Genomic DNA, 15000 nt, shown 5'->3' with positions numbered 1-15000 from the left:
AGTAAGTTTCACATAAGGTTACGTAACTGAAGCCAGTCAAGGAAATATATAACATACATCATCACACTAACATAATTATCACATTAGGGCAACAAATAGGAAATTCATCAAGAGGAGATGCTCCGAACCGTCGTTATTCAAGGTAACAAGAATCCCACATTTCAAGGTAATGCACATGAACCTTGTCAAGTCACACAGCCCCAGAGTGAAGCCTCAGGTCACAACAGTCTAGCAGGAGAGAAGAAAACAGAATGCAGTTTAAGAAAAGGTAGAAAAAAGGCAAAAATAGAATATGGTGCCATTCAAAACATAATCTATGTACTTGAGTAGAAATAGATAGTAAGAGAAAACAATAAAGAAAAAAACAACAACAACAAAGGTAATCATTCTGTAATGTGTAAACCCATAAACAGAATGTAAGAAATAGACACAAATGATGATAAAAACATGAAAGAGAAATGAAGGAGAGATAGGAAAAGATAGAAAAAAGAAATAGGTGAGTTCAGGAGCAAACAAACAAGCAAGTGCATGATGAAGATTTCAGTTAAGTAAGTACATGATCTTTGTTTCACACCAGCTGTCCAAACAGTAAATAATGTAATTGTAATCACATACCATGCCTCACAAAGAATCCTAATTATTTCTCCCTATGAAAAACTAAATTAACTGTAAGACAAAGAAGCTTTTTATAATGAAAGAAAAACTTCAAAGAATCAATATAAGACAAATAGCCATAATCATACATATGTAAACTCAATTTTTTTTATTCAGAATCAAAATAAAAAATACAATATTTATCTGCTCTCTTGCTTCCTCCCTCCATTATTAGAATCTATTATTATGTACACCAGTTCTTTTGTAAAAAGTACACAAGAATTTCTATTCCCTTTCAGTTTAGCAAACTTAAATATTACTTGAGCTTTTTAGAGAAATATAAACAAATAAGACTTAATTCATTTGGTAGTAGCAGTGAGAGTACACAATGCATCTTGCCACCCACACTGTCATGATAAGCCTAACAGAATCAGTAACATTTTAATATATCTTTAAATATGTATATACAAGAAAGTGTAAATGTGAGTGAGAAGGGGAGAAAGAGTGGAAGTAAAAATTAGTCAATGAGTGAGTACTGTGAGTGAGTGAGAGAGGCAGAGAGGGAGAGAGAGTTTGTGAGAAGGTAAGGCTCAGGTGTGTGTATGTGTACGTGTGTGTGGGAGGGGTACATGTGCATGTCTCTGTGTGTTCAAGTATAAGTGAGTGTACAGAGTACACACACATAGCTATGCAAATACACATACATCTGGATACAGAGTCACCCACAGACAAAGATACATGTACAGATGAACACACATGTAAACACACACACACACACAATTGTATATGAAGGTCTAGAAAGATCAAAGAGTATTCTATTGCTAAAGAATTTCAAGGCATAAATTACTGTTGCTGGGATTGCAAACAGTGCTTAAGAAAAGAAAAAAGTGTACATCATAATTACCCATGACAACAAAATCTTGATTAATGATTACTACACTTATTACAAAATATTCATTTCCCTCTGTAATTTCTGTAAATGTTTCCCTAGTGTTCTCCCCTAAACATGAAATCAAAATTAATTCTGAAAAGGCTATTTGCATAAAGTAAATATAACAAACAAAAAGTATTCTTATTTCCTTTTCCTTAATTTCAATTCTTCCATTTTTGTAAGAGCATGCAAAAGCGTGCAATAACTGTACAACTTTTACTACGCAAGACTTTCGTGTGGCAAAACATCTACCTGTTACCTTCAAATGCACATAAATTTTGTATATCTATAAAAAAAGAATGACATTCTCCCTGGTTTTTCAACCATGCATCCACCTCTGGATACACAAATTATATCACAATATGTTAAAAAAAAGAACAGGGTCATCATGTGCTAGCCAATCATATTACTTTTACTCAACACAATAATAAAGTTTGACAAATGCTTATGATGGATCTATATAATTTAGAAACTGCAATTAAAGCTCATTTCTTTTCTTCAGAAATATCCATCAAATCCATCAAAGAATCACACATGATACATTGCCAACTCTGCAATTACTCAAGACCCTCTGCTTCACTTTATCAACAGGTTTAAATTAAAACTGGCCTGTATATCCAGTGTAACAAGCTAAAGCCTCTGACTGATGACAGATCAAGTGTTAAAGGGGTCAGAAAACTATGTATCTCATCAGGATAGATTAGTATCTACATTTGATAGATAAATAGGAATTACAAATAGGGTATTAAGAACAAAATAAAAATTAAAACAATAAAACAAAAAATAGTGAAGCCATCAAAAGAATTGTTTCAACAAGCACCGATTATCTACATCAAAATAAATTTGGTAATGCCGAGCTTTTACCATTAATCATCTTAAAGCCTTAAAACTATTTAGCCTCAGAGAATGTCTCGGTGCCAAATCCAGCGTTTATTGGTGTGGTCGAATGCATGCGAGAGCCATTGTTGTTCTAGCAGGCGGTAGCGGTCTTCACTCAGGTACAGAGGCTTCCCACGCCTGCAAAGATGTTGTAAAGATATTGTGAACTGAATGGAATAAGAAATATCTATTTGGTTTAAACAAGCACACTGATGACTATTTGAAAAATGTTAAATATATATAAAGCATGTTTACAATAAACACACTTCACAAACTTACTTGAGGTCACGATCTTCCTCCCCAAATGAGTCTAGATGCACGCAACCCCAAAGACAAACTCTTGGTCCTCGTATCACTATCACCGTCGAGGAGTTGATTACCAGGAAGATGGCTGTTCCTGCACCACAGTCTATTGCATGCTGCACACACTCACACACTTCCTGCTGCTTGCAACAAGGTTCCCGCAAGCAGACAATAGTGCCGCACAGTAGACAAACACTTGGATCTTTTGGGACACTGTTACACTGAGAACACTGCCGTCTGTGATAGTACTGTAAACACAGAGTAAATATGTAAGTAAACACATAAATATTGGTTTAACTGAAGTGGAATCCCCAGAATTTGAATTGATCTATAAATAGGATCTAAATAAAGGTACGATGTTGTACTACTATTATGCCACATCATAACAAGGAATATACTTACATGAATACATCAACTAATGATGAGAATGGAACAAGAAAGAAGCAATCTACAGCAGCAAATCACCTAACATAAAGCAGAACACCTACCTGAAATATGGCATCGTACGAGTGCGGCAGGCGAAGGAGACGGGGTTGTGCAAAGTTAATGGTGGTGAGGAGAGCTGATGCTGCCACCTGTGCCTGGGAAGCAAAGGCTGCTACCTCACTACACCAAACTCTTGCACCACAAGCCAGATCTCCCAGACGGGTCTCCACTGGGCTGGATACCTCACTCGCTCGATACGTTCCACACATGTTGCCTAGAATGAGGCACATGAACAGTTATTGCAAAAGGAATGTTTAATTTGCAAGTAAAATGCAAATACTTCATCTTCTATTATTTTTCTCTGTAACTGTCACAGTGAACTGCATTGTTGTTTAATAACTTTGGCATGATATTTTAATTTCAAACGAGAAAAAAATTAAAGGTAAAAAAAATAATTATAACAAAGAGAAAGAAGGAAACTCCTTACCCATGATTGTAGAATTGACAACAGAGCAGCTATCCCATACACCTAGGTACTGCTCTAGAGCTCCACACTCAGCAAGGGGATCAGCAATGACTGGCGCATTTTCCTCCATGAGGTGTGCTTTCAGAAGTGCAGCAACACGCAAAAACTGTAGACAAGTTTCTCGAACCTATGGACATAGAAAGTATCATATGAAATGTGTGAAATAGATACCCTCATTATATATAGGTAATCCATATTCAGAGATCATGGAGTTCATAAATCATTACATGAAATTCAACTTTGCAATTTGCTCAGTTTTTACTGGAAAATATCCTTGTGTTTACTTTACTATAATAAGAAAATATAATGGTCATAGGAAAAATACATGAATATGAAACCTGATTCTTTTTTATCACAGATAAAACATAAAAATGTTCAGAAATATAAAGGAAAAAAGAAAAGAAAAAAAATCAACACTTCAAAAAGGAAGCAAAAACAAAAAAAATTACCTGGCAAGTGACATCATTCACAGTCCAAGACTCCTGTGGCTGGTCAGCCAGGAGCACTTGATCATCGCAGAAGAAAGGACTGTCACGCAGAGTGTTGTGAGCCAAAGCTAGAAGAGGAGCGAGTGGGCCTCCTGTTGTAGCCTGTTCGCGCTGGCTCTCGTTCAGTGATCGTAGGGCTGACACTGCAGCACGCACAACCGCAACGCGATATACACTCCCAACTACACACTTTAAGTAGCCTGTACAAATAAAAGTTTGTATAAAAAGGTAGAAATAATATTGTACACTTCTAATTACCATATGTACATTGCATCTCTAACAAAGGAAAAAGTAACTACCACATTAAAAGTAAATTTATGATCAATTTACAAATCACAGGAGATGATACTATAAATCTATGAATGATTACTTGAATTCCTTCAGTTATTTAAAAATATTAATGTTATTATTAATATCATCATCCCTATCATAATAACAATGTTAATAACAATAATCACAGTAATAAAAGAGTAAATAGGCTATGTAATTGACTCCTGTGATAACTAAGTGTATGTGGGAAAAAAAAGAAAAAAAAAGAAAAACTATAATGGACAGTGCTAATATACATATACTCCCATAATCTACAGTTTAATTAAGAATGCATTGTAATCAAAGGTCCATATCTCCCAATACTTCAGTCTATTACAAGGGAAACTCCTGTTCATACACAGAAACAAGTAATTATCAATGAATCTTCAAACCTTCATACCTTGATCAATCCTAGATGGCAGCAACAGAATCAGCTGCAAAAGCAGTGTCACAGGATCTCTGAGGAGTATGGGAACTTCCCTCTCTCTTAGAGTGACAGCTCCTTCACTGCCAGTCACTGGTCTCTGTGAAATGGAGGCCCAAGTTTGCCTGATCCAGTGCAAACCCCCTCCTACACCTCCTACGGATGAGTCTCCACCACCACTCAGGATCTTTGAGTGGAATCCCAACACATGAAGGAGAGGCACTGGGAAAAAAAAATAACACTGTAATTAACAAAGCCTGGGGAAATAATACAAGTTACTTCACACTATCACAATAAGGCTTTTGCATTTACTATGACACCGTGCAATAACATATACTATAAATATACTTACTAAGGCAGGAACGCTTAACGTCCATTTTCACATCCTCTGCTTGGTAAACCAACATTCCTCCCCGCTGTACCAACTCCACTTCTAGATTTGTCCGTAGAATGGAGGACACAAACATGAAGAGAGATGGCGTTGAAGGGTTGGATGACACATTTCGGTACTTGGCGTATGTGGCGATGGTCATGTCTTCCATCATGCGAGCCATGGCATTTGTCAGTGTACTGCTAAATGTCTGGTGAAGAGATAATGAATGATTCATCAAGTATCAGAGATAATGAAAACACTTCAAAATTTCTGCAAATTATCCATCATACTATAAGTGAGCATTATTAGACATCAGAGATATCAACATGAAGATGTAATACTTACAGGCACAGTGAGGTCATGAAGTAACCTGTCAACCTCTTCCACCAAATCACTATCACATGTGGAGGGATGCTTTACCAAGGCAGATAAATCGCCAATTTCCGGAGAGATGGGTAACACTGCATTGCCAAGTTGTCGGCACAAGGGGCACCAGTATTCACCTCTGTTGATTTTCAAAAAATAATAGTAATTGGATCATAGGAGTTAGATGGAAACAATGGGAGTCGTGAATGCGTAAAGATTAAATACACAGGTAAAGAAAAAAAAAAGAAATACTGTGATGCATGGGAAATGTAATATCATATAAGCTACTTCAATAAATGCTAAAACCTATAGCACTGAATTGAATCTTTCACCCAGGATTCAAAACCAATGAATAACACAGTTCAGCTTTTTACCATTACCTCATATCACAAGCCAAAATACTAAAAATAAAAACTGGAACTTACTTATCCACATTCAAGGTGCTGTTAGGTCGGTGCTGTGAACGAAGTGCAAGAAGGTACGACTGGTGGCAGTCCAGGTGAAGATGGTGTCCGCAAGTCTGTACATGGACACCACCTTCCCAGCCATTATTCATGGATACCAGCCATGAGTTCTGAAAGTGAGACACATTATAGAAATTCAATACAAGGAGTACTATTACTAATATGATACATTGCTAAAGTGTCATTTCATCCTCAGACACTAATCTTGAAAAGGACACTACTGACATAAATTTCCTGAAGGGTGGAATTTGTAGAGATGACAAAATGATCTAAGTTGTATTAATAAGCTTAAAGTAATTATCATAAAATCACATCATAACATTTCCTCCTATTTATGCTATCTTTCAATAAGTTACACTTTTATGAAAAGCTAATATTCTACCAAATATTATTGTAGTTTAAACTATTAAAAAATCAATGTAGAACTTCCTTTCATGTATCCTTTTACGAGTAAATATAATCATTAATTAACCAACAAAATAATACATTATCTACTTAGATCATGGCAGCTAAGACTTACATAGTCAAAGTATCTATTCAAGGTGTCTGCTCTCTCTTCCATAAATTGGCCTAGGGTAAACCTTCGTTGTTTTAATCTTGTTCTTTCAGAATCTGATGTAGGAACGCTAAAAGGTTTTTGCTGAGAAGTTCTATGGCCTAGAACACTGGTTGCCTGAAAACATAATAGATTCAGAGTTATTAAAAGGAAATAATGCAATGAGATATATATTCCAGAAATATCAAATAAAATTCTCTGATTTCCTTAAGCTACATAGTTAAATTATTAAAACAAATAAAATTGATAAAAAAAAACTGTACATAAGAGATACTCAAATATTTACCTGTAATAACACTACAAGTCCTACTGGTCTCTCAGGGGTGGACGGTATGGATTGGTTACATATAACACAGTCATATTCTTTATGCCTCTCTGGCTGCTCTTCTTCTACTTCCATTGCATCATTCCCGCTTGCCTCTGCTTCTGCTGCTTCTGCTTTGTTCTGCTCCATGAACTGGCGCTGACGGAAGGCAAACTCAGCCATTACTCTCTTCTGTCTCTCCTTAGCACGTTTCCTCTTCTCTTCCCTTGCTCTTGCTTCTTCCTCCGAAGATGCCGAGGAGTCTTCTTCCCGTTTACAGTAAATGCGAGATATAGTGTCGAGTATCCCTTGTCTGGCAGAGGGTTCGTATCGTCCTATCTTGTTGAGCAACTTGGCGATGAAGAAAGGTCCGTCCCCTATCCTCGAGTCTGAAGACTCATCGAAGTTTGGACGGTAAGAATTGGGTTTCCCTGTGAGCTTGGAGTGGAGCTTGATGAGAAGAGAGATGATAGACTCTTCCACTGCTATGTATTCATCTCCAGAGTCAAGCTGTGGTAACTGGAAAAGTGATGAAATCATTAGTATACATAAATAGCAATCTGGAATATTCACTAAAACTAACTATAAATATAGATACATTTTGTAAAAGTTAATAAACAAACTTTCCTAGTTTCTTGTTACTCCTTTTTATATACAGAGCTACTACAATCATCACAATTAAGCAACATGGCTTACCGAAGAGAAATGTGAGAGTTCAGGTGTGGGAGGCGAGGTCTGCACTGAGGGAGGCAAGGAGCCATCCCCTCCAGCAGGAAGCAGAGCCTTGGCAGGGCCAGCTGGTCGACGGGAGCGCAGGTGTAGGGGATGGGGAACCACATAGGACCGACCATGGTGCCTCCTGTTACTACAGCTTGGACTGCTGCTACTACTGCTTCTCCCACCACCTCTCCTTCCTACTTCTGTCCCTGCAAGCAGGGATGGGAACTGGACTGGGGCTGGTAATGAAGCTTGCGCAGCCACCCCTAGTTAAGAAAGGACAATCCTGTTAATGCTACACATTCATAACATTAAGATAATTTTATTTTAAGTGCTATAAATCTATAAAGGATGGGAGAATATATAGAAATCATGTTTTTCTTTCTCTATGCATATGCAGTACTAAAAGATTTAGTAATAAAAGCTATAAAATAATCAATCAATTGCAATACAAATTTTCTACACATGAATCTTAGTACTACCACAGGGTTCTAACTCACCTGGAGAACCACTCTGTGAGACTGGCACAAGCATGTTCCCCGTCGTGGGTGGAGGCAGAGCAAGAGGTGACAAATGATCCTGTGTTGGAGTATCTGGCGTCGTGGGAGTTTCACCAGTGGGTACCACAGCTGAGGCTGCTTCCTGGTAGAGTACCAGTTCTGAGCCCGATGGGAGTGGGCGGGGCCTTGGGGCACCATGAAGTGCCAGACGTGGCTCACCTCCCTCCAATTCATCCATTTCCAAGTCAGAGCCATCTAATTCACCTAAGGAGTTACAGAAAATTTAATGGTAATGACCCGTTCACTGCTAGAGGTATTGTGAAATAAGATATTTTTCAGTCTATAAGTGCTTGAAAAGAAACAACAGGAGACATTTGTCAGCATAACTAATGTGCTAATGAACATCCAAAAGTACAACTTTTTTTAAAAAATAGTTACAATATAACTGCCAATTTTCTAACAAGAGCAGAATTAAAAATATACTGACCAAATTAATCCAAGACATGGGATGTTATATGTGAATTCAAAATATATAATTATACCAAAGCATAAATATTTGATAAAACCAACAATACTAAGAGTAACCTTCTGTAACAAACATAATTTGCTAGAGCCTTTCTAGCATTTCAAGCTTACCATCTGAGCTAGAGCTGATGGATGGAGTGGGATTGAGATCCACTCTTGATACCACAGTGTTGGCATTTGTAAATATGTCATCCGTCAAAAACCACTTGCAGAACTGCCCATCTGGTCTGTCATCAACCTCTTCCGTCACATTATCATAGAATTGGGCTGCCACAAGTTCACCACCTTAGAAAGCGAGAGAGAAAATGACTAATGTGTGAATACATCCCAGCAAATAATTTTGTATACAAAAATAGAATTTAAGGGACATATTCAAATTCTGTAAATAATTGAAGTCTATACTATCCTCTTCCAAAAGATTTCCAATTTGCCTCCTTATCATAGCTACTCAAGATGAGACATCCCATTAACTTCTCCTACAGACAACTTTATCAACATACTCTGTGAATGATGCTTGGCTTGGTATTCCACAGTGAGCTCCAGCAGGTACACAGTCAAAGCTAAGAGGTGGTCTGTGGAGGAGGTCTCATTCAGTGCCTTGTACAGGAGAACGAGGAGAACTGCGTGGAAACTTCGGCAGGCGATAACTCTTTGAGGATCTGTGTAAGGGCTGGTCACTGGGCTTGGCAAACGGAAGGGGGGCCACAGGCTCCCTGAATTGCTCATGTTACCAGACTGTTTGCAGCTGAAATAAAAAAGTGTATTTTGTGATGGATGGTTAGGAAATTTTCCAAAATTCTTACTTTAGACAGTCCATAAACATTCAAGTCTCATTTTCTGCATGAAGATTGTTGTATTTTCATAAATACATAAAATAAAGTGTAATCAATTAAGTGTTACTTTTAGTTTACTTACTACAATTTGAATCTATCAAGAGAAGCCTGAAAATCTCTTCTTTGAACTGCTCGCAGGAGAACATAGATTGGGTCATACAGATTCTCCCAAACCTCATCTTTGGGGATATACATTCCTTGCTGCATTGTTCCTGAAGCTTCAAAGTTGGGTGCTCTATATGAGGATACCTGTGGGAATCATCAAATCATTGGTATTTGAGATATAAAACATTGATTCCTTTGTAATTAGTGTACTAGAGGTAATCCATTTAACCTTCCTAAGCCCATTTATAAAGACAGTTACCAATACACATTGTAATAAAGCCAACAAATTAATAATAACCTCATTCTACCAAAATAACAAAGCACTTACCCTACTGAGTACAGTCTCGAAGTCTCGGCTCTGGGCTGCACTTCCGCATTTCTCCGGCATGTACTCCATCAGCTGAGAATGAGTTTTGTCTCCCATGCACAACAATGTGACCATCTCCAGCTGTGCAAGCTCACTTTCACTCAAACCTGGAAAATTGAAGAAAAAAAATCAATACTAAAGGAAGAAAAGTGTGATTTCCAATATTTGGTCTCATTTTGATTCTCTTATTCAGAATTACAAAGAAAAACATGTACATACTTACCAATGTTAGTTCTTACAGTCATAAGAGTTGCAAGAAAAGTGAGGCATGATTCAATGATCGTCATTTCATGCTCAGAATCCAGGAAACTGTTGGAAGCTCTGGGTGACATACTCAGTGACTCCAACACATGGAACCTAGAAATATTCAGTGTCATTTCCAACTATATAATATAAATCTCAAACACTCCAATAACAAAACACAAACCATAAATCTCTTCAAGAAATAAAAGCAATTGCATGGCAAGACAACCCATAAGAAACTTCTTACCTATCTAACACATTCATAATAAAGTTGTCCGGAGGAAGTTCCCCAGCACAGATCTGAAGAAGGTACAGATCAGCATCTACCATGGAATTGCAGAAGTGACACTGAATGTACGTCATAGCCTGGCCCTTAATCTGCAATCCGTTCCGAACCCAAATGCCACTCAGGATCTCATAGAAGGCAGCCTGCAATTAAGATATTGATAGTGGTGTTACATGCCTAATGATAAAATGGAAGAAGAAGAAGAAGAAGAAGAAAAATGCAGTTTATCAATTCACAACGATCAAGATTACTCATTCTTATAATATAGTAATGGAGTCCAAACATAATAATAGAAAAATTACCTGTAATCTCAAAGGGTGAACCATGATCAGATGAAGCAAGTCCTGAGGAGGCAGCACCTCTTCTAGCCGAGCCCCCTGAGCTCTCACGGCCTGGCACATGAACACCGAGTAGTACCGGTGCAATGGAAGATGGAACGAGACTTGGTATGGATCACCCTGTAATATAAGGATTAAAACTTTTTATGTATAATAATAAAATGTAAAAGTATCATGAACATCTTTGCACTTAACACAATATCAATCTACAACTGAAATCCTGAGAATGAAATTGCTGTACAAGAGTTCCACCAGCATTAAACTCTTAAATCAGGCTTGTGCCACTGATGCATACCATGTCAGAATGAGCAAATCCAACTGCGTTGAACCAGTTGTTGAGGGCATGAAGACACTGTTTTAAGACAGAGAAAGTATAATGTCTTGTTTCAGAGTCTCTGAGGTGAGAGACAAGGGCCCACATGGGAGATGCAGAAGCTTCCAGCTCAGCACTGAAGGCTGCATAGTAAGTCTGAGGTTCAAACTCAATGTGCTGTGTCAGTTCTCTTACATTTACATTCATCCCTGAAAAAAATGCAATTAACATTAGCAAACAAGAGTTATTTCTCTGTCTATTTCTATGGATATGTCTATCAGAAAGTAAGCATCTGTCATTTAAATCATATAACATCTATTTTTCATATTTATGTGAAAATAAATTCAATAATCACTCATCAATCATAAGAACAAGCTAAGAAATTCTTTAGACTCTCACTTCTTCACAAATCTATCATAATGCCAGACTTATCAAACTATGTAAAATCATGAATAACTTACCTTGGAACATAGACAAAAATGAAAACCATTCCTGTATGAGTCTTTGGTCGCTCATAAATTTGACTGCTATGGGTTTGTGTGAGAGTACATTGTTTAGGTCTGATACCAGTGGCCAGTAGCAGTGGTTTTTCATTACATGATCACCACAGTTCACGACCCTATGGGTATTCCGCAATTTATCTGAGGAGAAAAGGAAAATAAGTAAACTTCAGTCACTCCTAAGTGTAAAGTGCATTATTTCTAAATCGAAAGCAAGACTTCCATACTAATCCATAAAAGAAGCTGGTCTAAAATCATCTCGCAAAAGTACCTGTACATCAAAAAGTTACTCGACCCTTACCATGCAGAGTAGATGGCACACAGATCGACTTCATCATGTTCTTGAGGCTAACAATCATCACGTGTAAAAGGTGGAATGAATCAGTCATGCGATAAGCTAAATCTTGATCAGAGAACAGCTGTACAGACACATGGACAACACGGTTGCTTAGGGTTTCTGAATCTGTACTTTGTACCAACATCACAGATATGCGACTATAGTGCTGCACAAACGCTCTTGCAAAGGCATCCTGGAATCAAAAATAAGATTGTAATTTTCAAGGGAACATATAAAAATAAAAAATACAATAGAACTTCATTCATCATAAACTCTATATACACATGAATATAAAGCAACATATCATCTTAAATACCATGACCACTTAATAATAATCAATAAAGTAAATTTTCCTTGGTGTAAAGCTATCATATTTAATATATACACAAACACCAGTCATACCCCATGCTGAGCAAGACTCACCTCATACTCAGTATCTGGGAGCATGTTTAAAAGTAGACAAACCAGTTTCTGAGGAAACTCAAATTTTACAGTCCAAAATACTATCTCATCTAAAAACGTCTTGTGGACCAGAGGGCCGTTTAGGGTAGGTATATCTGAAAATGGATGAGAGGGTTATAAATCTTCTGGATTTGCATTCCTTCTCAAATCTCTGAGAGAGAATATAAGCAAAATGGTAGTAGTAACACAGAGGAAGTTTATCTGTTCATGATCAGTTAAGTGAGATATTTACCCCTTTCACAAAACACCTATAAACCATAACATTTATAATGCACCAACATTCTTACCTTGGTATCCTGGAGGAACTTCACCAAAGGGTATACTATTGAGAGCCTCTTCATACCACGTTTTATTTTGCTTCAAGTACTCATTATTCATGTGGTTTGGGGACGGTTGAGTTAAATCAGCATATACCTGAGGAAGGAAAAGTAAAATATCAAATAAATACATCAAATTTAACTTATACAAAACTTGGAAAACAATACCAAAGAAAAAAGAAAATGTCAAAGATGTATTAACAAGCACAAATTTTACATTAAACAATACAGAGCAACACAACTGCATGTTTACAACTCTTATGTGCTCAAAGCTTACATTTGGATTGCATAAAGATTTAGTCATTATCTTTCTCATAGCTGCCCCTAGACGACTGAGGTCCTGAAGGAGGTCCAGGTACAGGGAAGACTCCTCCATCGCTTCGAGAACCTTATCTAGTGATGCACAACTGTTGGTGTAAAAGAAAACCATGTGTCAATAATAGAAGAGGGGTGGCGAGGTAGTGAAAAAAAATAAATGGAAAAGTAAAAGAAGGGAAGGGGAAAAGACGAGAGGAGGAGAGGAGAGAGAGAAAATATGAGCTAAAAAAAAGTGAAAAAAAGAACTCATTATTTATGGAAAACATATTCATTACATAACAAAATTCCTCCCTTTTAACCCCATCCCTTAGAAAAAGACTATGCTTTCGTTGGCCCAATTACCTGTGTTCTCGACAGTGCTGAATGAACCGCAAAAATATTCGAGGCATCATGGCGTCCGCGATGGCCAGCAAGTCCGGCGGAACCTCAGGTTTGTTTAGCTGCGCTTGTGATCCGTGTCGGTGGCAGAACCTGGCGAAAAAGAAAAAAAAATGTAGCAATATGTAAGCAAATAAGAAAAATAGTAGATAACGAAATGGACGTAATACAACATTATCGAAAAGGGACCAAGAATTTCGTGGTTAACATATACGAAAATAAAAATGTATAACAAAAATATGAAAAAATAAAACAAAGCACGAATAACAGTAATATACAAAGATTTATTTATCAATTACAAGGCATCCTACGCAAACTTACCCTGACTCCTTCATGACGGCGGAATTGCCACAATCACACGCTCCGCCAGCCTGTGACCGGAACATGTTAAAATCATGACCCTCGTGGTTCCCTTCCTGTAAACAAAATGCAAATGAAATCATCGCTCCTGGGAACAATAACTGAGTGCAATTTTCAAAGAAAAATCACCAACAATGAAGACGACAAAAAAATAATAGCTTAAATGAAGCATGAACAGTATATCTCAAAAAACATACGCAGGCGGGGAAAATAATGCGCGCACAGTGACAGTAACCCGAAAGCACTAGGCACAGACAACCAGTGACAGCAACCCGAAAGCACTGGGCGCAGACGACCAGTGGCACTAACCTGAAAGCACTGGGCGCAGAGACTCATGCAGGGGGAGATGCCACACGTCCGACAGCGGTAGGCTACAAAATTGGCCGTCCACACCAGCCCGCACGTCGTGGCGTTGTCGTATCGGCGGACTGCAGAGACAAAGAGAAGTAGATTAGTAAAATGTGAAAATTAATCAGTACGACGAAATTAATATTTTGGTTAATCTGCCCAAGGCAATTGGTCTTTCTATGGCCTTTTTTTGAAATAAAGAAGCAAAGTGAAAAAAAAATGATGTAGATCTGTTGATATAATTAACCATTTATATCTTCCACCTCCAACCTTGGTTCAATCGCAATTTGGTTCTGTAAAACATCAATAAAGTTCAACTAAATAAATGTTAAGGCCGCAGAGCATAATGACACTAAACTGCGTTCCTAAGAGAGTGCGGTCAACACCACAGAGATTTCAATGAAACGTATAGTGATCTTAAATTTATGTATCTTACTGTTAATGTTACAAAAGTACATTTATTCCCATATACATATATACATAAACATATACATATTATATGTATATATATTATATGTATATGTATATTTATTTATCTATATCTATCTCTATATATATCCCCATAGCTATAGAACAAAGAACCATGCGCGTACAACAGATAAAGAAAAAAAATCCACAAAGGGCCACGAACTTTCATTAACACATCTTAACGATTTTAACTAATCTAACCTAATTACCACGGTCACCCTTGCGCACGCTTCTCATAAACCACTGACAAACAACGCCATCAAAATTAATATACTAATACTACCAGACGCATACTGTGTGAATATGTCATAGCGGTTGATGGTGGGTTATTAGGCCTTGGAA

The 15000-nt window shown here is 37.4% G+C and overlaps 1 protein-coding gene across 3 annotated transcripts in view; it reads right to left on the bottom strand.

Annotated features, from left to right (window-relative positions):
- Ubr3 (Ubr3 ubiquitin ligase) overlaps positions 1-15000 on the bottom strand; it is a 176689-nt gene that overhangs the window by 1348 nt on the left and 160341 nt on the right. For 2 of the 3 annotated variants that reach the window (XM_086556387.1, XM_086556388.1), the window contains exons 4-32: positions 14152-14270; positions 13804-13898; positions 13447-13575; positions 13064-13193; positions 12757-12883; positions 12431-12564; positions 11972-12200; positions 11632-11811; positions 11153-11379; positions 10822-10977; positions 10481-10662; positions 10214-10347; positions 9952-10097; positions 9601-9767; positions 9186-9430; positions 8797-8970; positions 8161-8424; positions 7640-7926; positions 6926-7462; positions 6604-6756; positions 6045-6193; positions 5599-5758; positions 5233-5461; positions 4857-5102; positions 4109-4347; positions 3621-3786; positions 3196-3407; positions 2684-2955; positions 1-2542 (exon numbers count right to left, since the gene is read on the bottom strand). The exon at positions 1-2542 is cut by the window's left edge and continues 1348 nt beyond it. In XM_086556387.1, the coding sequence (XP_086412513.1) occupies positions 2425-2542; positions 2684-2955; positions 3196-3407; positions 3621-3786; positions 4109-4347; positions 4857-5102; positions 5233-5461; positions 5599-5758; positions 6045-6193; positions 6604-6756; positions 6926-7462; positions 7640-7926; positions 8161-8424; positions 8797-8970; positions 9186-9430; positions 9601-9767; positions 9952-10097; positions 10214-10347; positions 10481-10662; positions 10822-10977; positions 11153-11379; positions 11632-11811; positions 11972-12200; positions 12431-12564; positions 12757-12883; positions 13064-13193; positions 13447-13575; positions 13804-13898; positions 14152-14270 (5606 nt within the window). In that variant the 3' untranslated portion in view covers positions 1-2424. The remainder of the gene's footprint in view (positions 2543-2683; positions 2956-3195; positions 3408-3620; positions 3787-4108; positions 4348-4856; positions 5103-5232; positions 5462-5598; positions 5759-6044; positions 6194-6603; positions 6757-6925; positions 7463-7639; positions 7927-8160; positions 8425-8796; positions 8971-9185; positions 9431-9600; positions 9768-9951; positions 10098-10213; positions 10348-10480; positions 10663-10821; positions 10978-11152; positions 11380-11631; positions 11812-11971; positions 12201-12430; positions 12565-12756; positions 12884-13063; positions 13194-13446; positions 13576-13803; positions 13899-14151; positions 14271-15000) is intronic. The other variant, XM_086556390.1, reaches the window with a different exon arrangement.

This window comes from Penaeus japonicus, unplaced genomic scaffold, assembly GCF_977035675.1.
Source record: "Penaeus japonicus unplaced genomic scaffold, GWHDUDI00000001_assembly GWHDUDI00000032, whole genome shotgun sequence".
NCBI lineage: Eukaryota > Metazoa > Arthropoda > Malacostraca > Decapoda > Penaeidae > Penaeus > Penaeus japonicus.
Note: the sequence above shows the minus strand (reverse complement) of the source record. Positions and strands in the feature narration are given on the sequence as shown.